Source organism: Crassostrea angulata, chromosome 5 (genome assembly GCF_025612915.1).
Source record: "Crassostrea angulata isolate pt1a10 chromosome 5, ASM2561291v2, whole genome shotgun sequence".
In the NCBI taxonomy this organism is placed as follows: Eukaryota; Metazoa; Mollusca; class Bivalvia; order Ostreida; family Ostreidae; genus Magallana; species Magallana angulata.
The window spans coordinates 28797636-28819413 of NC_069115.1; the positions used below are offsets into that span (position 1 = coordinate 28797636).

At 30.1% G+C, this 21778-nt stretch overlaps 2 protein-coding genes across 5 annotated transcripts; one reads left to right on the forward strand and one right to left on the reverse strand.

Annotated features, from left to right (window-relative positions):
• On the forward strand, positions 1 to 2187 carry LOC128184330 (uncharacterized). Of its 4 annotated transcripts, none has more exons than XM_052853774.1 (4): positions 1 to 126; positions 766 to 792; positions 1392 to 1486; positions 1719 to 2187. In XM_052853774.1, the coding sequence occupies exons 2-4, from the start codon at positions 769 to 771 to the stop codon at positions 2080 to 2082; spliced, it is 483 nt and encodes a 160-aa protein (XP_052709734.1). In that variant the 5' UTR covers positions 1 to 126; positions 766 to 768; the 3' UTR covers positions 2083 to 2187. The 4 variants fall into 4 exon arrangements, with proteins under 4 accessions (XP_052709734.1, XP_052709731.1, XP_052709732.1 ...); XM_052853771.1 differs by having other exon boundaries at positions 3 to 126; positions 759 to 792; XM_052853772.1 differs by having other exon boundaries at positions 10 to 126; positions 737 to 792.
• A 5247-nt stretch (positions 2188 to 7434) lies between these two features.
• LOC128184333 (multiple epidermal growth factor-like domains protein 11) lies at positions 7435 to 11763 on the reverse strand. The gene is made up of 6 exons (XM_052853778.1): positions 11520 to 11763; positions 11309 to 11364; positions 10197 to 10328; positions 9873 to 10004; positions 8925 to 9041; positions 7435 to 8724 (listed from the first exon to the last, which is right to left on the reverse strand). The coding sequence occupies exons 1-6, from the start codon at positions 11612 to 11614 to the stop codon at positions 8594 to 8596; spliced, it is 663 nt and encodes a 220-aa protein (XP_052709738.1). The 5' UTR covers positions 11615 to 11763; the 3' UTR covers positions 7435 to 8593.
• Positions 11764 to 21778: the final 10015 nt, after the last annotated feature.

Genomic DNA, 21778 nt, shown 5'->3' on the forward strand with positions numbered 1-21778 from the left:
GTCCTCAAAAGTTAACGTGACCAGAATCATGACAAACGTTATTATAAATAACATCATTCTTTTCACAAAAATACTGCCGGGTTAAAGCTTTAGAGAATCATTCCTAGAGACAAACTGATTAATTTGGTAAGTTTTTTTTATATACATTACTTTTTTTTGGCATAAATATTGAGTAAAATATTCAATACAAATAAGTCTAAAGGAAAACAATTGCTATTATATCTTATCTTTCAAAACAGTTTTAAATGGTTAACTATATTTTGTGTATTCTTGTCATTTGTGATTCACAATAGCATTGTATCGTCACGTCAGTTTTTCTTATCTTCAATTTTGTAAGATACTGGATATTTTGAAAATAATGGATAACTATTTCTTTGGAAAACAAAGTCTCATAACTGCACTGGTGTATGCACACAAATTGAATAATGTACGGCAGTGCGTTGTGAAATTTATTGGCACATACATGAACTGTTGTAATGGAAATAGCTAAAGCTTTCTGTCTCTTTTCAAACCAAAATATGTCGAATGTAAATATTGGAATATGATCCGTACTATTATTCTGAGTAACAAAATATTGCTGTAAAATTCACCAGTTCCTTTGTATACCGGTAATATACATTATGTAGCTATATGAAAATAAAATAAAATCACCATCCTTAAAATTCTTGATATATGTTAATGTGTTTCTTTGACTGATTTCTGAACCTACACAAATCTTTTGAAATGCTTCTTTCAGCTTATTAGGTTTTTTTCTGCAGTTTGTAGTTTATGAAGGCAAAAAGAATGCTTTATGTGAGTATTGATTTATACGTGTCATATCTGTGCTTTACATATATGTGTCTATTCTTGCATTCATGTAACCAAGATTTGCCGTCTTAAAATTTGATATGCGTCCTTATATTTCTCATTATCAATCATGAATTAACCAAAACGTTAAAATTGTTTTCTAGTACTGCTGAAAACTTTGATTCAAAGTTTGTATTTCTAAAGTAAAAGCTTGAATAGAGTTAATTCCAAAATTCTTTTTTCTAAACACACATGGTTCGAATAATGTCTTTTGAACATACATGTAACATTGGACGACTTTCAGAATAAAATACTAGTATGCTAATTGTACATGTAAATTGTTCTTTTTTTGACAAAATGTGCATTTAAAAAGCCACACTTTTCTAATATATCTACCAAACGTTATTCTGTCATTATAGTTCCGAATAGGCGTTTACTTTATCGACTGTCTTTTTTAAGATATACGACGTATGTGTGAATGAAGGTATGACTTAAGTTGAAAATTAACCAAGAAAACAAAGACACAATTCATTTACGCAGATTTCTTTCTTTCTCGTTTTTAAATATCTTGTGATAATAATTAAAAACGTTTCTCTTTTTTTCAGGTTTCCTTATCAAGTTTAGATCAGAATATCAATGATGCTGACAGGAAGATTTCAATTCTGGTCGAGTGTAAAGAGAAATCCTTTAAGCAAGAGAGGTTCTATTTTTTTTTTAAACAAAAGAATATCATATTCGAAGCTGACTGCTTACGAAAGATTATTTTTTTCAAATTCTATGGAAACTTTTTTTTAAATGAACCATACTTAAATAATTTGTAATTAATGTGTTTTTTTTAAATGTATGTGAGTGTATTTTTTTTAATGAATTGTTTGTTTTGTTTTTGTTTTTGTTTTGTTTTGTTTTGTTTTTTAATTTTTTTTTGGTTTCAGCGGGGTCGCTGTCAATTTCTTTGCCGCCAATCCAAGACAAACAAATGAGAACAGAGACATCTTATTTCACTTCAATCCCAGGCCCCGAAACACATTGGTTTTGAACACATTTTTACAAAACGGATGGCAAGAAGAAGTTTTCCTGAGGGACGATGAGTTTAGCACGAAGCTGTTTGAAAATCCTTTTAAACTAACCATAAAGGTAACTGATGCAGAAGATACACCGAAACAAATGACAGCATTTGGGGTTTTTGTGAACAACACCTTTCTCACTACGTATTTATGTCCTGCCGACATAACTATGGCAAGCTTTATAGGATTTTCTCCAAATCTTCGCATTTCTGCAAACATTGAGGACTTTTGAATGTTGAATTGAACGATTTTGAATACATAAATACTCTAGAGTACTACTCTTCTGTTGATATAAATTTACTACAGGTTAAGACACGAGTAAATTAATAAATGCGAACTTAATTGTGTTGTTGTCAATTTTTAATTAATAAATAAATTCTACTCAATACATACAAATAAGATCATTATATGCGAGGTACAAATTTTGAGAGAGAAAGAGAGAGAGAGAGAGAGAACTTTTGATAATTTATATATATATATATATATATAATAAAGGCTATTTTTGCCCCAAACATCTGTGCATTCCCAACATCAATTACAGTTTCTTTATTCGGTGTAAATATGTGTAAAGGGGAAAAAGTGGTGGTTTTGGTTAATTTTTTACCACTCAGACCTTTGTAGCTATTACATGTAGCCTGATTGGATATTGTCCAGCTATTTGTTATGTAGTAGTGTTATTATAAATATTCTTGCATTACATGTTTACTTCTTTAGAGAGGCACATAAATTAAATCATGATTACCATAATTGGGTGTCTGCTAGGACAGGGAGTCTTAAAATGTTGGAAATTTGCGTATAAATTACATATTGAAATGAAAATTCCTTCGAGTATGTATATGAGGCAATCGGAGTCAATGAAAGATATTCAGTCATAAGCTATTGCTTGGGTGTTATAAACTGTCTCAAACGTTTATTTGACCCTTCGATGAGTCAACAGAATTGACGAAGGGTGTAAATAGGAAGCGTGTCTGCGCATCGTGGTTAGTCTGCTGGTAGACGCAGTGGAGTAAAGATCAAAACGAGGGTAGCAACAGGTACGGTTTATATTTCAATAACGGGACCCCAGAATCGTGCGGGTGGACCATTTGAAACATTAGAATATATTAAATAGTCCGGGAGCATCGGCTCAGAAATAAAATAGTTCGAACTAGGTTAAACAGAGTCTGTTGTACAAGGTTAGCTTAAGGAAAATTATACTTTCTAAATCGGTTAGAAATAAGCATCGTGTTTAATTCAATTTGATTAGTACTATTTAAGAATTGGTTTTATTCCAATCATTTAGAAACGTGAAAAATGTTTAAGAAAAATTAATAACCGTCAATTGATCTCAAGTACACGTTACAAAATGATGTAATAATATCTCAAATGATCAATTTAAAATCACATTGTATACAAAACAAACGATAAGTAATGCAATAGTTATCTTTGAAATAATTTCTACATGTATTTAGATTAAAATTAACTAATAATACCTCAACCAACCCCACCCTCCAAAAAATCCAAGCTTATTAAATTCACTTAGTTATATTACCGAATATAGGACTCGCCCCCTGAAAACAAAATCATTCCCCTGGACCCCCTCCCCTGCCCAATTATGAATTTCTCTACAATAAATGCATTTTTATACAGTGGTGATTAAACCCTGGGTGAAACGTATTAAAGGTAAAATATATCGAATTAAAACGCACCGGGAAGGAATTCAAGCAAGGCGACCAAAATCACTTAGAATCGTAAAATGCACTGCATTCTCTTTCTTTCTAAATAAATTATACATATAAATCGTAAAATAAATCATACGAATAATTATTTAACTTAGGATAAAAAAAACGTGGAGCATGAATGATCTATATTTAGAACAGTTTGATGTTTTTAAGATACAAGTTTTCAGATCCATGATTTAATTGGTTAATTTAGATATTGAATCTCGAATTTCGCATCTAAAATCTTGTATCTCGAATTTCTAATCTGAAATGAGCCTTCTAGGCTTTCGTATTAGTGAAACTTGTTCATGGTAATATTATCTTTTTACTAACAGCGTGTCAGTTTGCTTGTCGGGTCGTGCTTAACTTTTGTATGCTGATTATCATATTACCCATCGATTGGTTGTTCGATTTCAATGATGTGATTGCTAATTTGCATATCAAACACGGAACCCAGAAACGCACTGACCAATGACATTCCATGATTTAAAACAGTCCGAAGCTTGTTGCTTGTAAAATCTTTTATATGTACATGCCTGGAAATACATTTGAAAACTTTAACCAGTGAATTCCACCATAAGTCAACAAAGTTCGTTATTACAAAAACGGCCATTCAGCTATCGTTGAATAAATATAAAACATATGAATGATAAATAAGTGATTTTTTTTTTACCTACGAATGGCATCGGACCAACAAACAGAGGCATTTTAGGACGTTTATTTCATTTTAATACATTGTACATATAACCCTTCCTAGCGTTTTTAATGGCAGATGAGAAACAGCAACTGAAAATATTTACCCGGAATAAAAATAATTATTGATAACCTCCACAATTTATATTCAGCTGGTTTATATTGCATGAAAATGATTAAAGTTTTATTTCATTTTGTTTAACTACAAATGGCATTCAATACATATTCCTCCCAACATATTCTGAAGACTTAAATCTAGCCTAGTTGGGTTTTAGAAAAGTTCAAATTTTGTTAAAAACAGAAAAATACGCTGCATTTTTAGCCCGGAATATAAAGGTTGCTTTGAATAGCGCATTTAGCGAAGTTAGTGTTTCCGACACATTAATTTTCATTTTTTCGAGCAACAGAGTATATAAATGTTTAATTTCTTAATGATACAGCTGTAAAACAAACGATAGTTGAAGATTTTTTCTGACTTTGGTTCTCTAAATCATAATGACATTTGTATATTGTTATAAATAAATTAGGCAAACCGGAGTTTGGACTGATCACGTGTTGATATTAACAACAATATGTAGTAAACAATCATGGAATATCATTGGTCCGACCGTTCTTGGGTTCTGTGTCTGATATTCAAATTAGCATTCACATCATTAAAATCGAACAACCAATCGATGTGTAATATAATAAATCAGAATACAAAATTTTAGCACGACCCGACAAGCAAACTGGAACGCTGTTAGTAAAACGATAATACTTTGAACTGGTAAGAGGTCTGCGGCTGGTACAAGGCCTAGTGTTACGATAATAGGACAGACAAAGCGTACGGACAGTAATCAGCTTTTATTGAGAAAAAGGAGTCAGTCTTTGAGTAATAAGAGATGATCAATACGGCCAGGGGTGATCACATTCAGTGAAAACCGAAGGGATCTATGATAAATTTGATCTCACCGGACAGTATTTGATCACCTGATTATATTCAAAGAATGGTTCCTTATTACGTTTATTTATATAAGTTTAATCAATTGTACATTTAAATATCAAACAACTTATTGATGTAATGTATTGGACTATTAAGAACAAAGTTAATATTTTTAATTGATGATCAGTTACACTTTTATGCAAAATAACCAAGTACGGTTAATCTGACGTGCCACATTTCAAAATACTCCCGAGAGCAACAGATAAATTTAGGTGTGAAATAAATATGTATAATTTCAATACACAATATTTTATTATTTACACTTTATCTCTTTAATAAACAGTGATTTTAATCAATGCTTGATATTAAATTAATTTTATTATTCTACATTTAATATGCTTTAGTTATAATTCCGTCATTTATTTGGTCAATAAATGACACAATGCTTGTTGTTAAATTAATTTTATCATTCTACATTTGATATGCTTTAGTTATAATTCCGTCATTTATTTGGTCAATAAATGACACAATCACTCATTGGGTAGTCAAGTTTTTCTTTTGGAATTCATGCAACAAGAACAAACTGCGGAAAAAGGCATTCAACATTGTACTGCTTTTAGAATTCTCAGTATGAAAAAGCTGTGAATATAAAATTTATTTTATGCACAAGGAAACAAACACTATATATCAAGAAATCAGGAAATATTTTGCACCGAAAATTTTGTTATGGTTTCTAAACATTTCCTGCTAAATAATGATACAGATATGGAACAATTAATGCACATTTTATAAAGTAAAAAGGGGCAGTTAAAGAGAATTTAACAGATGACATGTATGTTGGTACATGTTAAAATTATATTTACTTTTGCGTAAGCCTTTTTTGGTTATAAAATGAAAGGACTAGTTTTTAAAAGTGATCATTAGTGCTTTGCAAAAAGCTGCCTCATTTCAAGAATATATAAGAATCAGAAGACAGAGGCGAATAAGCAAATTATAAACATTAGGTTTCATAAAATCCATCAATATTACAGCAATCAATAAAGAAAATACTGAAATAACTACTAAAATATGTATAATTGTTAAACATGCCATACAACTATGGAGTTTTCTTTTCTTACATTGTAAATGCAATGAGTCAAAATCTCAGTCAATTCCAAATCAAACTCTAAGACAAATTTTGCATCTAATTGTTGACGTGTAGATATTTGTAAACAACGATATCGATATCTTATTTAACAAATCTTTCAATTCCAGAAATTTTAAATTCAGATGACGGTGATCTGCAATCTTAGTTAAAAATGTGCCAACCATATTTTTTTTTACAATTATATCATTTACAAAAACCAAATTGGTTGACATACATGTAATAACGTGCGTCATACAGTACCATCAACTTGCATTGTGAACGCCATTGCTAAACCTATTAACAATATATGCCCAATCCTTTGCGTTCGTGAGATGCTGCTTATTTTTCTAAAAAATTTTGTTAAACCAATTTATCAATGTTTTTCAATTTGATTTATATATTGAAACCATTGAACATATAAAGATTTTGATATCAAAAAAGTTATAAATAGTTGTTACAAAACATTTATAGAAAATTATCAAATGCATTTTAGAATGAATGATAAAACACTGACCTTTTAGTTCTATACTTAATGTCTATGGTAATGCCAGCAAAAAAAATTCCTGAAATACAATTTTATTTTCAAAGTTATTAAACTTTTATCGGTAGAGATCGGGTTACCAATGATGGACGTTTACCGTTGTTTGATTGATGCCAACTGATACTCTTCCAAAAAGGCGGAATTCAATTAAGTTTTTACAGATGATATACTGCGATAAAATAAGTAAGGGTAAGTGATAAGTGTGTGAACATTTTACATCCAAGAAATATGATATACCTTCATTGCAAGCCAAAGCAAAATGCGGAATTCTTTTCTTCAAAAACAACAATACTCCAACTGCTTAAAAATAGGACCTGCACAAAATGTTTACTTAAAAATTGATTGCAATTGATTTTCCTGTTACCGCAATAATTCGTAAATTAATTGTAGTTGTCTTTTCATGTGCAAACTTATATTTGATAACTGATTGGTTCAAAATGTTTTGAACTGTACAAGCGAAAAAAATGTTTTGACCTGTTACGGGTACATGTATTAGCCTTTCTGCGTATCTCAGTTCATGTCAAAACCTTTTAACCTACTAAAGCTTTTTTGATTCTATAATGCAAAAAGGACAATGAAACGTAAAAAGTGAACAAAGAAAAGAGAATATTGGCATTTATTGAAAAATGACAAGTAGTATTGAAACATAAATATCTACATCAAAAGTAACTTTAAACACACACACAGTTTACCAAAGAAACTGAAAAATAATTATATATTACACAACAATCCTTATAGCAGCTAATTGCAAATTGTTAAAAGTTTGTACAGTAAATTAAAGGTTTAACATGTAAGCATTCGATTCCCCTCGTATCTAACATCGGAACACCTCTGGTGTATTCAAAGCCGCTAAGTTAAATTCAAAGTCCAATAATTCTTATTTGTTAACCTGAATTGCATAAAAACACAGTTTTCTTCGGTATGATAAAATACCTATATATTTACTGGCTATGAGGAAAATAGCAAGTTTATTGTCACCCGAGACAGCAACACTTTTCTTTGGCCTCGTAAAATAGTTGCCGTTTCGGGGGAAAATAAACTTGTCATCGTCCTCATAGCCTTTGAATAGGTAAATAAATCACGGGTGATGTTGAAAGAGTTATTGGAAGTGTATACGGGCATACAATTGTTTTTCTGTTTTGTTTTTTAATAATCAATGACGGTCTTTTTTTTAAACGTTTATCGATTTCAATATGATTCAAAACAGCTTTACTTTAAGCAGCTTACTTTTGTATATTGAAGGTGTGTACAGTAAAATTTTGAGTATCATTCTAAGAGAAATCTTAGAAACATGCTTATCCATCAACATGTAAGGGAAAATGCAAGCTAAAAAGTTTTATAGTCTTAAACCTACCTAAATATTGGATTATTATTGAAAAAAGGTCATTCAAGGAATGAATATGACTTAGTTCTTTCTGTGTGGTATTTTGTTAAAATATTCTATTTCAAACTGAAAAAACCCTAATATATAATGTATACGTTATGCGTATTTCCATTATCAGTTGGAAAACAACACCTATTATACAGGAGCAAATATGGTTTTCTTTTTATATATAAACAATGCAGAAACAAGCTCAGCACAATATAGCATTTTTTAACACTATTCCTCACTTAACAAAAGCTTACACATTACCTAACGAAGTTTTAAACGTGTTTTAACATATGTTATTTATCCATGTTTCATAAAAAAATATCTGTAAATCAGTCGGAAGAGGATGTTATTTAAATTGACTTGGTAAATGTGGCTATTATGAATATAATTCAATTAACAAAATATAATAAAACATGAAGACACAACAATAACACCGCTATAAACATTAGTCCTATTATGCAATAGACGAACACCTTGTTTACACGCCATGATTTGTCCTCTTGATATGGTAGATACCAATCTAAAATATAGTAACGTCGAAACAATAAATACTTTGTTGTTCTGAATTTTATTGCTAGTGTTACATTATATCTTAAAAAAAGGATTACCGAGTATTTGGATAAACATGTACTTCCATTAGAATGTTTAAAAATGTCTTACAAGTGGTATTTAAAATACGATATCATCTTCATCATGTTATTTTTTTCTAATTAAAATTACCGCCTCCTTTTCTCGTGAATTCTTTTCTCAGTGTTGTTGTTGTTGGGTTTGATAACATTAATCTATCTTGACGCTTGAACTCTGTCGGCAATGCATTCGGTATCTCTTCAGAAGAAACTAGAATAGCAATATTCAAGTGCATAGTGGACGGATAGTTTAATTTCAAACTGAAAACATATCATTCGAAACAAATAGATATTAAGTTTGTCAAGTATGACTTTAAAGATTATTTCAGAAAAGATTTTTTTATGATAAACATTCAATGATGTACATTCAAGCATTGAATGCTTATTTTTCGATATCCTCTCTTATTTAACACACCAGGCCATACAGACATGTTGAATAGCGCGCGTTAGCGCGGTATGATCATTTGTTTGCACTGCCTGTTGTGCTACAGGACCGACGACATCCAAAGATAAGCATTCAATGCTTGAATGTTCACCATGTAATAAAACTGATCTGTACATGTGTATGTACATATTTACATATATATAATCATATTGATTTTCATTTGTATGTAATATTTGTGTATCGTCGCTTTGAAGCCATTATAGTAACATAAAGTTCTCACTTTCCTGAAGATTCTTTTTTACATTTTTGAACATTTTAACAAAATGTAAACGTTTGAGGGTTTTCTGAGAATTGTTCAAAAGCCACAAGCGTGAAAATGTTTCATATCATTATTCTAAAGTGAACAATAATATTACAATAAAAATTCTTTATTTATCAAAAACAACCTCCTTTCTGCATAATGCAGCTGCAAAGACACAAATATAGAAGATGTATTACCTTGCTTGGAGTTATTTTTAATATAAATTGGCTTATCATCAATGATATCTGAGAATTAAAATTTATATGTATTTATTCTTTTGAATATAAGTTGTACGTTAACATCATAAGAAAAGCATTCATATTTCAATATCGAAATGACACGTGCAATTTCATTACTTTGTGTTAAGCATCCCGTGATGTGATTACAGTGCTGTTCTTCACACAAACATTCAGACTGACATTTGATGCCATAGTTTGGGTAGCGACATTTCTCACTACAAAAAGGACCATAATATCCAGAAGGACAATCTACAAAAGAAATTAAAAACATATTTACATAATCAAAAGCTCAATGTATATTTGTATTTGGTGTCATATACATGTACCTCAAACTACATCCTACAATTTCAATTAAACCGTGTGTTTTAAATCAAAAAACAAAAGTGGCTATGAATTTCACAACTAATAAACGTAAATTTTTTAAATAACATTTAGCATTACCCTTTCTTCTACAACCTTGAACATAGTTACAGTCTGACACATCACACAAACATTGTAACTGACACCCCCTGCCGTAGGTTGGATAGCGGCATGTATAGTTACAGTAGGGTCCAAAATATCCTGGTATACATTCTAATAAAAGGCAAAATAAAAGACCTTATTTCTTAAATGATATAAAAATCCAACAATAACTCAATTAAAAAAAATAACAGTGTATATATGCATGTAAAACATTTTACCCATCATTGCTGATAAATATTGTATACATTAGATAAATCATACATTGACAAATTTGTACTTCCATTAAACTCGACTCCATGTACTAATATATCAACCAGGAAATCAAAGATTGTTTCCTCATTGTGTTTTGGGTTTTTTTTGTTTATATTAAACATAATTAATGATTTGTTTTTCCAAACATTAATTTCCATTAGCTTGTATATAAATTTGAAGGACTTTACCAGTATACTTTAAAATGACTTGAAGTTTTTGTTTACTTTATGAGAATTATAACACATAAATAACTAATGTGATTTATACACCTTTTGGATATTTCGTTGATACATGTACATGTAATTCAGCCTTTTTTTAAGGAAATGACGAGTTTGCCCCCCCCCCCCAAAAAAAAAGATTGACGGTGTGTTCAGATTCTTGATCTAAACGAGAAGTATAAAAGCTTAGAGTATCATGCATTAATCCGTGTAAACTTTGAATATATAATTTTACTTTGATATGAACATGTAATTTTTATGCTCTATTTCAAATTTTATAGATATTAATGAAATCGAATGGAAAGTTTCAAGTTTTGATTACTTTTTAAAAGTGTATTACATGTACTACATGTATGAAAATGGTTTTTACAATTTGTCGTATTTGATTCATTTAAGTTTTTTATGATTATTTTGATACATTGATGCGACTGTATATTTAAATTCTTAACTCTAGTTTCAAACCTTATTTTCTTATTTAAACAACCATAGGTGCAGGGAAGTCTCAAAACATGACTGATTCAGAAATTGAAACATTAACTTGCACTGCATCCTAAAAATCCTTTCGATAATTTGATCAATGCTTTCAAGTTATAATATACATTTGATATTTTTTGCACATACCTATACAACGACTTGATTTTCCGTCAATATGGTGGCGTAGACAGCAATTTAAAGGCCTGTAACACAATTACATGAACATTACCCTAAAACATGGTCATGTAAATTCTTCAATTGGTGCATGAACACAATCAAAAAAGGAATTCGGCCACCATTATAGTAATAAACATATCTCATAAAAAGCGAAAATCAAATCAACATTAAGATTGCTTACGTGTGGCATGTCATAGCAAGCGTTAATGTCACTGCTAAAACTATAAAATATATATATTCAATCCATTGCGTTTGTAAAATGTTACCCATTCTCATCAATAACGTAAATAAAGCAATGAAATAATGGTGAAGCACTTGTAATTATTTTTATCGTTCCAATGGACAAGGAAATCAGAATGCAATTATGTAAAAGCATAACATTTTCTAGAATTGGTCTGACAGACTTAATCACGAAACATACTTAATTTTCCTATGTTCATTTTTTCCTATTATGTTTTAAACGCAAACATCGCCAACATTACATCGTGTTGGTTTTAAAATCCATCGCTTGACCTATCTGCACTCAGTGTATGCACAGTGTGAGAAGCATCGCATCGACATTTTCAGGGCTCTATTCAAAATGCAATAAAAAGCAAAACGGTAATTAATATAGCATTGAATCATGATTCTTTGAAGTATACACTCTCATAACTGCAGCGGTGTGTGCATACAAATTGAGTAACGCGCGTTAGCGCGTTATGAAAATTTGTATGCACACACCGCTGCAGTTATGAGAGTGTATACTTCAAAAAATCATGATTCAATGCTTATATTTACATTTTTTAACTTCTTGCATTGTCTGCAAATGTGAATTATACCTTAAAATTCCTATCTTATCCTAAGGGTAAGTTAATATTAATGGAAGAGCCACAGTAACAGCCACAAGCGTGAACTTTGATTTTCGCTTGTGAAGTTGCAGTTTACAGCGTTCAACGTTTGTGACGTCATAAAAAATCTCGCCAATTTGACCTTTGACTACTTGTTGCATTTAGAGGCATTTGAAGATCACAGAATTAAATGGAAAAACACAGTAGAATGTAAATATACAACTTTATTATCGCACGTCAAGGCAACACTAACAGAAGCAGAATATACCAGAAAAACACTGTACCGCGTTTAAACAAAAAGCAATCGGTATGCTGCAAGTAGGCGTTAGCCAGTAGTAGGTAACAAGACGTTTCAATGTCCTTCTCCACAGTAGACCTGTTATTGCGCGAGTTTTTATCCGACAGAATCAACAATTGATTTTCCAAAACATGATCAACCGTATGTGTCAATGCCACGTCACAAAGCGCACATATGCCAACGTCATTTGCGAGAACATTTCACGTTGCCTCACCGTGGTCGCAGTGACCACGGTGGGGTAAATTACACAAAATTTCCTAAAAAAGAGAACGGCATTAACGTCCTTAATTTGCCTGTTGTGTCCCTTGACCCAATCGTGCATTTGTTGGACGAGCTGGTGACATGTGTGCATCGCCTTCAGCTTCAATGTCGGAACCAGGAAGGACTTAAGAGATGAGTGGTAGAAGAGTGGTATAATATTCCTCAAAGAACCATTCAAAGTGTCTGCAAGTCAATGACATGTCGAGCATTCCTCAATGCTAATGGAGAACACATGTATACACGTATTAATGGCCACAATTAAACCGCATTTTTGACGTACCCGTATTGATATTTATTATGATCGTAGCCTCTTGAAATGAAATGATACAAAAAATTAATTAACATTGGACAATTGTAATACCAGATATAATTTGTTAATGATATATATGGGTAAAATAATTATGAATTAAATTGCTTCTAATGTCTGTCAGTATATTTAAGAATGAATGGAACAAGATTGATTTTCTTTCGTATAGGTCCAATGTCCAGTGTCACATATAATCATCTAAACATTGTTTACAGTTCTATTTTTCCTATCTCTACAATGTGAATATTTCCACTAAGTAATCCAATAAATTTATTTTCATGATATATGCTACTTCCAATTTAGATATAATGAGTGGAATTGAAACATTAATAATATAACTTTATTCATATGCATCTAAATCCATTTTGCGTGCTATTTTAAGAAAACAATTAAATATCCTAGCTCTGCAAATAGCCTGGTAATGTACCCTCAATTTTTGGGAATTAATAGGTTTAAATGTTAGTAAATAAGAAATGATATATCTAGGAAAATAATATAAACTTGAGGAACGTCTCGTTTGTCCTTAAAAGAGGGTATCCTCTGAAGAGACCGAGTGGTGGTAAACTGACCAGGATTCTGAGAATGATCAGCATTAATGCCAATGAATCTTCTGCGAAAATCTTTTATTTACTGAATAATGTACAGCGATAAGATATGTTAAAATAAGTTTCTTTTCTCATTGATATAAGAATCCATTTAGTTTGTCCAGATGCTGATGTTCTCATTGCAAGTGTTTGTAAACTACTGCCGTGATTTTTTTTTTTTTTTTTTTTTAAATGCATACACGTACGTATAAGTATTTTTTTTAAATTTGGTTGATGTCCATGTTATTTGAATTTCTTGCATCTTAATTGTCCTTGTCATTCAATGTGCAAATTAGATTTGTCTGTTGTTATATTTAGTACAAAAAGAGGTAAAACCTGTCATTTGTCTGAGTTTAAAAGTAATATCTTAATTATATTTAATATGGTAACCACTATATTATTACTTATTAGGTTAGTTACTGACTCACTACGGAAATATATTGGGTTGATCAATCTCATAGATGGCGAGGCGAAGCCGAGCCTTCTATGAGATTGATCAACCCAATATATTTCCGTAGTGAGTCAGTAACTAACCTAATAAGTGTTTTGTTTTCTCGAGGACTATCAAGCGACATATTTATTCACAAATAGCGATGATCTACGCAAAGCCATGTACAAGATGCCTTACATCTCGTCCAATTTAACTCATTTAAACTCTTCAAAATTTTCAATCTCACCTTTCAAATACTCTTTCAAAATCTTTGCTTCACCCATGTTTACTTACAATGTTTTGTTGCTATTAAATTTCAAATGTTTTCCCTCTTTCCTCTGCTGAGATTTGAGCAAATTTCGACGCTGCCATTTTGTTCTGCTCCAGACAAAACAATGTGACGTCAATATTCTAAGGGCAACTACTCTAATTTTAAAGAATTTCAAAGGGCAACAACTCCAAATACTTTAAGAACTTACGGCATGCAGTTTATGTATTAAATACTATGTAATGTCGAAATGAGTAAGCGAAGCGTCGACCAATGACGGCCATATTGCCTAATATTATTTCTCACAGAACAAATATAGAGATATATGAGGCAATCACGTGCTATGTTTAAACCAATGAAAATGTGACGTTTCAGTCCAAGGGAAAACATTTTATATTATATAGCATAATTTAATATAGTAACCACTCTATTGACATGTGTCATACAAATATTTTATCTTGATAACATAAAAATAATTGATCTTGTTAAAGTTTATATCCGAAAAAGAAGATCAAGAATGAAATACGCTTACATATATATAAACATATATACATCAGTGTTATAAAAGTACGTTACTTCTTATAGCAGCATTCAAAACAGTTAAGGGTTTTTACAGTCAAACAACAAATCTAAGACATACATGTATCATGCTGATCAATTACTATTTTAGGAAAGCTGCGTATTAGAAAGTATTTTTATCGCTTTTTTTTCTCCATCTATTATAGTTAATGTAATAAAAGGAAAAATGTAACCAATTTTCCCTCGTGTATTTCAACTAATAGGTATTTTTGTTTAAAATATTAACAAATAGTATTTATTTACATTAGACTAAAGTTTTATTAAATTATAAATTTATGGTTTACTAGTAATAGAATTTCCCTGTACGGAAATTGTTTGTCCTGTCTACTCCACTGCATAATATACACATTGTGTGTATTTTTACATGTATAATCAAATGAAACAACAGATTATATTACATAAGGGCTAATGGCTCTTATTTTCATGTAAACAATGCAGAAAGATTATATAATTCCTCTAAGTACGCTGTTCCTGACTTCCGCATAGTCTAATATTGTTTAACAGTTGGATATTGGAGTTAAAATGACATTTTAATTATGGCTTTAATGGACACAGTTTAATCACAAAACATAATACAGTATGAAGACACACCATCACCACTGCTAGACATGAGAGTCCTATTATGCAATAGACTAACACTTTGTTTGCACGCCATGAGTCATCCTCTTCATTTGGTAGATACAATTCTAAAAATATAGACACACAGAATGAATAAAAACTTTGTGAATGTTTACACGAGGATAATAATCAGATCTTCAAATCAAATATTTGAATACAAAAAAATATATTGACATTTTCTACTGTCTTTATGATAATATTACGAATCAATTTTAAAGCCTTAAACCCAATAATTTCATAAAAGAAGAACCTCACAATATGGGCGTGTCTTTAACATAACCGAAAAACGCTGTTGCATGCGCCCCGTAGTAATACATAGCATGTGCTACTTGAACAAATAGTGGCTTTAATTTATGTTTTTTTAAAGTGTAGAAATTAAAAATAATTTAAATATAAGTAATAAGGAATCATTTCTTGAATATTATGAGGTTATAATTTCGGTCAAATGTATCATAAGGCTCTTCGTGTTTTTTTATTGATTTTGACCACGCCCCGACCAAAATCATCATCTCATAATACTCAAACATTGATTCATTATTCTTTAAATAATTACTTATCGTTCATATAGCCGAGGCGTTTTCTCTCTTATTTTTTTTATGTTCAAAGTATTGTAGTAATTTAAATTATTACTTGATACCGAATCGCTAACATTTTATTTGTCAGCTAATCGTTTTTGGCCACAAATACATTGTGTAGAATAAAAATGACTGAAAATGTTTACATTGATTTGGATATGCAGTATGTAAGGTCATTTTATTTGTATATTCTCGATTGGGGGTTGAAAATTATTTATTTAGACTATTCCTTATATTTTTATTCAACAGTACATGTACCGTCTCCTTTAGTTGTATTTTCTTCTCTCACTGTTGTTTTAGCTGTTGTTTGGTTTGATAAAAGTAACTTGTAAATATTCTGTCAGCAATTCATTTGGTATCTTTACAGATGATGAGACTACAAAAAAGATATTCAAAGTGTTATTTTATAATATCATTATGTCATTTATTATATTTTAGCCGATACCTGAAACGAACATTGTTTATCATAAATGCACATGTGCATATTGTATTTTCTTTTTAAGATTTAAGTGGATTTTTTTTTCTTTAAAAAAAAAATGATATCAAAATCTGCAATATCTGATTAACTTTCATTTGCGTTATATTTGCATTTTTTTTCATGATACAGGCATATTTAAACAAAAAAAGCTTTCTTTTTGTCAATATTTGATTTGATTCAGATGCAGAATGTAATAAGTTAGTGTGTACTGATACTGTAATTGTAACGGGGTTAGCTTTTAAAAAAGCTAAGAAAGTCATCCAGCGGAATATCAATTATAGGTTATAAAAAAAATAATATCCTATCTATTAAAATACAAGATAAACAGTTTCAAAAACAATTCAAATATACGGTTGTACATTTAGTATGCACCTTTATTTTTTATGGCTGAAGGTGAGAAGACAAGCAGGTAGCCGTGTGCAGTGTTTGACTGCACACCTACCTATTACTTAAAGTTGTATTTTTTTTCCAATCACTAAGAGAGTCGGGAAGATACATGAATATATGCGGACTCGGGACCACGGCTGTTGTCAATACCCATGGACATTCTTTCAATACGACGATGCGCAGTTTGACCTAGAAACTGTTTCATGACCATTACGAATTTCTCTAACACGAACTGTCTAATTTCTTCCCAGAATTCCAATTTACGCAAGCGCAATTAAAGATTCATCCCAACTTAATCAGTCAGCCCGCAGCCCGCAGTAAATATCGGGCTTGGAATATAGTACATGTAAACATAATAATTATAAATGTTAATAAATAAAGATATTATCATTAAAAAAAGGATCAAGGTCTGAAAATATGTAAATATATCTTTTACTTTCTGAGGTAAGATTGATTGCAAAAGTTTTCAAACGCTGTTCTCCTCGCCTGCTTGACTGTTTACATCTGATTTCACATAGAAAGGGTATAATCTTGCTTACTGCATAATTTTACAAATTAAGCCAATGTGTATGGTATTTTTTTTCCAAAGCTATTATGAGAAGATTTTATGCATTGTTTATGATAATTATAAGACAGTGTTGTTGCAAAGCATTTATAAAAAAAAAAGAAAGATAATAAGTCTACTAAAACATTAAAAATCAGTTTTTACAACTTTTGACTTTTTGCTTATCATAAAGTGGTACAAAAGGTAATGATATAAATGGTTTGATATACGGATAAAAGTGATTTAATTTTTACTTAAGAATTTAGAAGAAGGAATGATCTTACGTGTCATACCTTTCCTATATCAAGATACGAATACATTTTTAGTAGGTGGAGAAAATGAATTACTTACTGTTGACAATATCACTGGTCTTATTAGCAAGTGACACTCCAGGAAACCATCGAAGATACCTGAAAACATCGCAAAAATGTTGATAATACTTAGAAATGACCGATTTTTTGTTTCTAGTAAACTAAACATGTAAAAAGTTTTTTGCATGATGTTTGTCCAGTGTTAAAGCGTATTTCATCCAGTTTGTAGGGTTACTTTTTTTTTTACATTTGCTTTACATAAACAAACTTTTTATAAGGTCAAATTAAATTTTAATCAAAAAAGAATCTTTTCAGACTGTGCATGAACATTTCACCGAACTCCAATATGTGAAATTCACAACATGGTTATATTTATTTTACAAAATATTTTATTTTATATTTATTTTTACCACTGAGATTGCAATAGTTTTCAAACGTTATGAACGATTGAAGAACGACATATATATATATAATATATAATAAAAGTATAATCCATTTGTAATTAATTAATAACTTGTTCATGCATATAACTTACTTACCAAAATACATCAAAACATTTTAAAGTCGGCAGTGAAACAAGGAGTAATATGGCAGCGGAGAAGAATAAAAAATAAAATTTCAGAGCCATATTGCTGGCAAGTTTGACATTGTAAATTAACATGTTTAATGAAAGTGCTCTTCAGTGTTGACCCTTATATTTCAAGTGTTAAATACGGATATGGTCAAATTTCAATTTCCAGCGTATGAATACAATGTGATGTCGATTCAGATCTTCCAATATCAACATTTAAGCAATGTAACTATCATAATCTGTCTGTTTTATATCTAAGTAAGCCACATTGATTTCTACATGGGCCAATCACGGAATATTTGATACTTTATTATGCTTACAGATAGAATACACTATGTTCGAAAATGTTCATACAGTGTAGCTGTAAATTCATCTACACATTTACATGCGGACGCAAAAACAAATGTTGTTAAGTTCTTCCTTAATTTTAGTGAGAATGATCAAGCTGTTGCAGCACAAACTATTACTCATTACAGTTTTAATAATATTACAACATTAAAATATCTTCCGTAATTTTAGTCAGCCTCGTTGTCCCCTTTTTAGAATTTTACGTAGAATATTTTAATTTCACCCTTTTTAGAATAATGCATTTTTATGGCAAATTTGATTTTCAACCATTGATAATGGGAGTTTAAAATTTACTTTGCAAATGCTTTTTATACATTGAGGTTCCAATTACGAGTTATCCCACTTTTTATTTTTTAATGTACATTCAATAAAACGTCTAAGTGTTCACCCAGTTTAATGTATTTCCGACATAAAATAAGGATATTTATTTGTCCCGTTGTAGCAGTGACTGATTTCCACTTTAATTTCAAATTGTTAAAAACGATGCAATAACATTGACTTCTGGTTGCAACGGGATACCTTGACCTTGACAGTTGCTAGATATCACAAACACTTCCGGTTTGGTTGAATTAGCTCAGAGCTTTTGGATTGTTTTAAATTACCGATGGAAATAACTAACACTTTTGGAAGAGAAAATGTCGTTTGCCTCGATTGCTTCATCTTTAATACAATGTCGAGTACAAAATAATCAGCAAGTGTAAAATAAATACAATGTGTCGAGGAAACAATGCAAAAACCAATATTCCAACAGCTATAGTTGTTTTGTAAACGATCATTTTGGCCAAGTAAAGTGTTTTAATCAATCACAAAAAATTGTCATTATGATAAGCATCCACAGAAAATACCAATTTATAATTAATGTGTTGACATTTCGTCACTGGTAATTGATTTAATCGTTGTTGTCTTATTTTATCTGTGCCTTTGATAAAAGGACCTTAGTTACGATGATGAATAGACATCAGTCACGAAATGTGAAGAATTTTCTTTTATTGTATTTGTAATTTTTAAATTATTCTATTTACATGTATCAGGGTGAACACTTAGAGGTTTTGTTGAGTAAATACTATCAAGACGTCGTTAGTAATATGTCTGGTCCCGTAATGTTGTAGTCTTTATTTAACTAAACATTGCTAATTAATATTTGAATTTTATTATTATAACATCATATTGATATCAAATTCATAATTGTGACGTATTTCAATAAAATTACAACTTTACACAAAAATTGATTACATTTCATAATATTACCAATATTACGTAATAGTATGTTTTATAATGATACTTAATGTGTTACAATGTTATGTAATAAATAAAATTAAGCTGGTGGTAAATAGCAACATATATCACGCATTGTTTTGTCATTGAATTTTTTAGTGCCTTGAAATCAAAACAAAGAAATGAAAATTACAAAGATTAACAAAATAATTCTTAACCTGATGTTCTTCGATTCAATACATGTATATTTAATTGCAACATTTTCCTTTTTCTTGAAAAAAGGTGTTTTGACTAATAGTGTAAAGATATAATCACAGTGTCAATAAATGAAATCAGCAATTATACAGTCCTCTTGGTATTCACATCTTTAACCCTATCCGAGAGTCTTCTTTACTATGTTTTTGCATTTTTTATATATAAGTATCATTTTGAAAAAAAAAACAAAAACAAAAAAACTTTTACTAAAAATAGTATAATGAAGAATAAACAATGGTCATACCTTGTAAAAAAAAATATACAGCAAATATTTTTTCTATTAAAAGGCTTTTTGCATATCACAAACTAATGGATAAAAAATCGTATACAGCATATGATTTACTATGAATGACAAAAGATATATGCACCCATTTCTTATTTAACTTTAATAAAATGGTACCTTATAAAGATTATTGGTCAGTGGTTCATGCACATTTATTTAGTACCTACCAGGCTAAATCAAGCCCGTTTAAGTTTATTTTGCTGTTTTGTTACTGTAAAAATCGAGCATGTTAGAGGGAAAAAAGTTAATGTCTTTAAAGTTCATTTTTATAACTTTATTCTTAGTGTTATATATACAGCTTCCTGACTTTTGTTTTGCTTTGAAAACTATTTGTCTTCATTATCGTAATGTTGGACAAAACTTTTCAGTTTTGTACATGCCACAAATACATGTAGCCACCATGTACTATTTCATTATGTTCTAATTTGGAACACGTTTTTAAGAATCAAAAAAGTATCCTTAAGATACAATTGCATATTAATGGATGGGTTTAAGTTGTATTTTTTTCAATGAATCACATTTTAATTTTTAAAGGAAAAATTCTTGTCTTAAAATTGTTTCATTCTGTATACTATTGGTACATAAAATGTACAAACATATCATTGTTTGAATGTGGTGTTTTCAGGGATTATCTCAAATTGGTATATAAATACAATATAGATAAGTATACATACAACTGCAACTTTAAATTCTTGCTTGAAAAAAATAAATTAATGTCACTTCTTAAATTCTGTCAAAAACATTAAGAAGCAAAGTTATTAGAATTTTCACACAATTAAATAAAAATTCAGTATTCAAGTTTATTTTGATTAATTTTAATTTTTTGGTCGCCAAGTTACAAACTTTATATTGATGCTCCGATTTGAATTAACACCCCACAAATACGAAAACAAGTTATATGTATTCATATTTTGTAAATCTACCTATTGCGTGCTGAATTCACATCTTTATGATAGGAATTCAATGTCGTGAATGAGATTAGTGTAGCTCAGGTATAGATATAATATCGGTTGGGTTGGTGATAACGTGTAATGAAGTGTTTATAACAACTTCACAATATGGTAGAGATCGAGTCTTAAAACATTTAGTGCATACATTCATGATATTTTTAAGCTGGGACATCTATCGATATTAAGGTGCATATAAGTACATAATAAAATAATTAAAATCATAAATTATAAAAAATCATAAAATCATGATTAAAATACTTTCTTCGATTTAGAATTTTCAAATTTTACAATATCTAATATAAAAAAAGCTTTTAAAAATATTTGGAGAGATAAAAATTGCAAAACCCCAGC

Bases quoted from the DNA above. Each gene is read 5' to 3' on its own strand.
- LOC128184330 (XM_052853774.1), top strand. From the start codon at position 769: ATGAAGGCAAAAAGAATGCTTTAT. The intron at 793-1,391 runs GTGAGTATTGAT...TCTTTTTTTCAG, and splicing joins AGGCAAAAAGAATGCTTTAT to GTTTCCTTATCAAGTTTAGA. The intron at 1,487-1,718 runs GTTCTATTTTTT...TTTTGGTTTCAG, and splicing joins AAATCCTTTAAGCAAGAGAG to CGGGGTCGCTGTCAATTTCT.
- LOC128184333 (XM_052853778.1), bottom strand. From the start codon at position 11,614: ATGAGAATGGGTAACATTTTACAAACGCAATGGATTGAATATATATAT. The intron at 11,365-11,519 runs GTAAGCAATCTT...ATTGTGTTACAG, and splicing joins CTTGCTATGACATGCCACAC to GCCTTTAAATTGCTGTCTAC. The intron at 10,005-10,196 runs GTAATGCTAAAT...TTTCTTTTGTAG, and splicing joins TCAAGGTTGTAGAAGAAAGG to ATTGTCCTTCTGGATATTAT.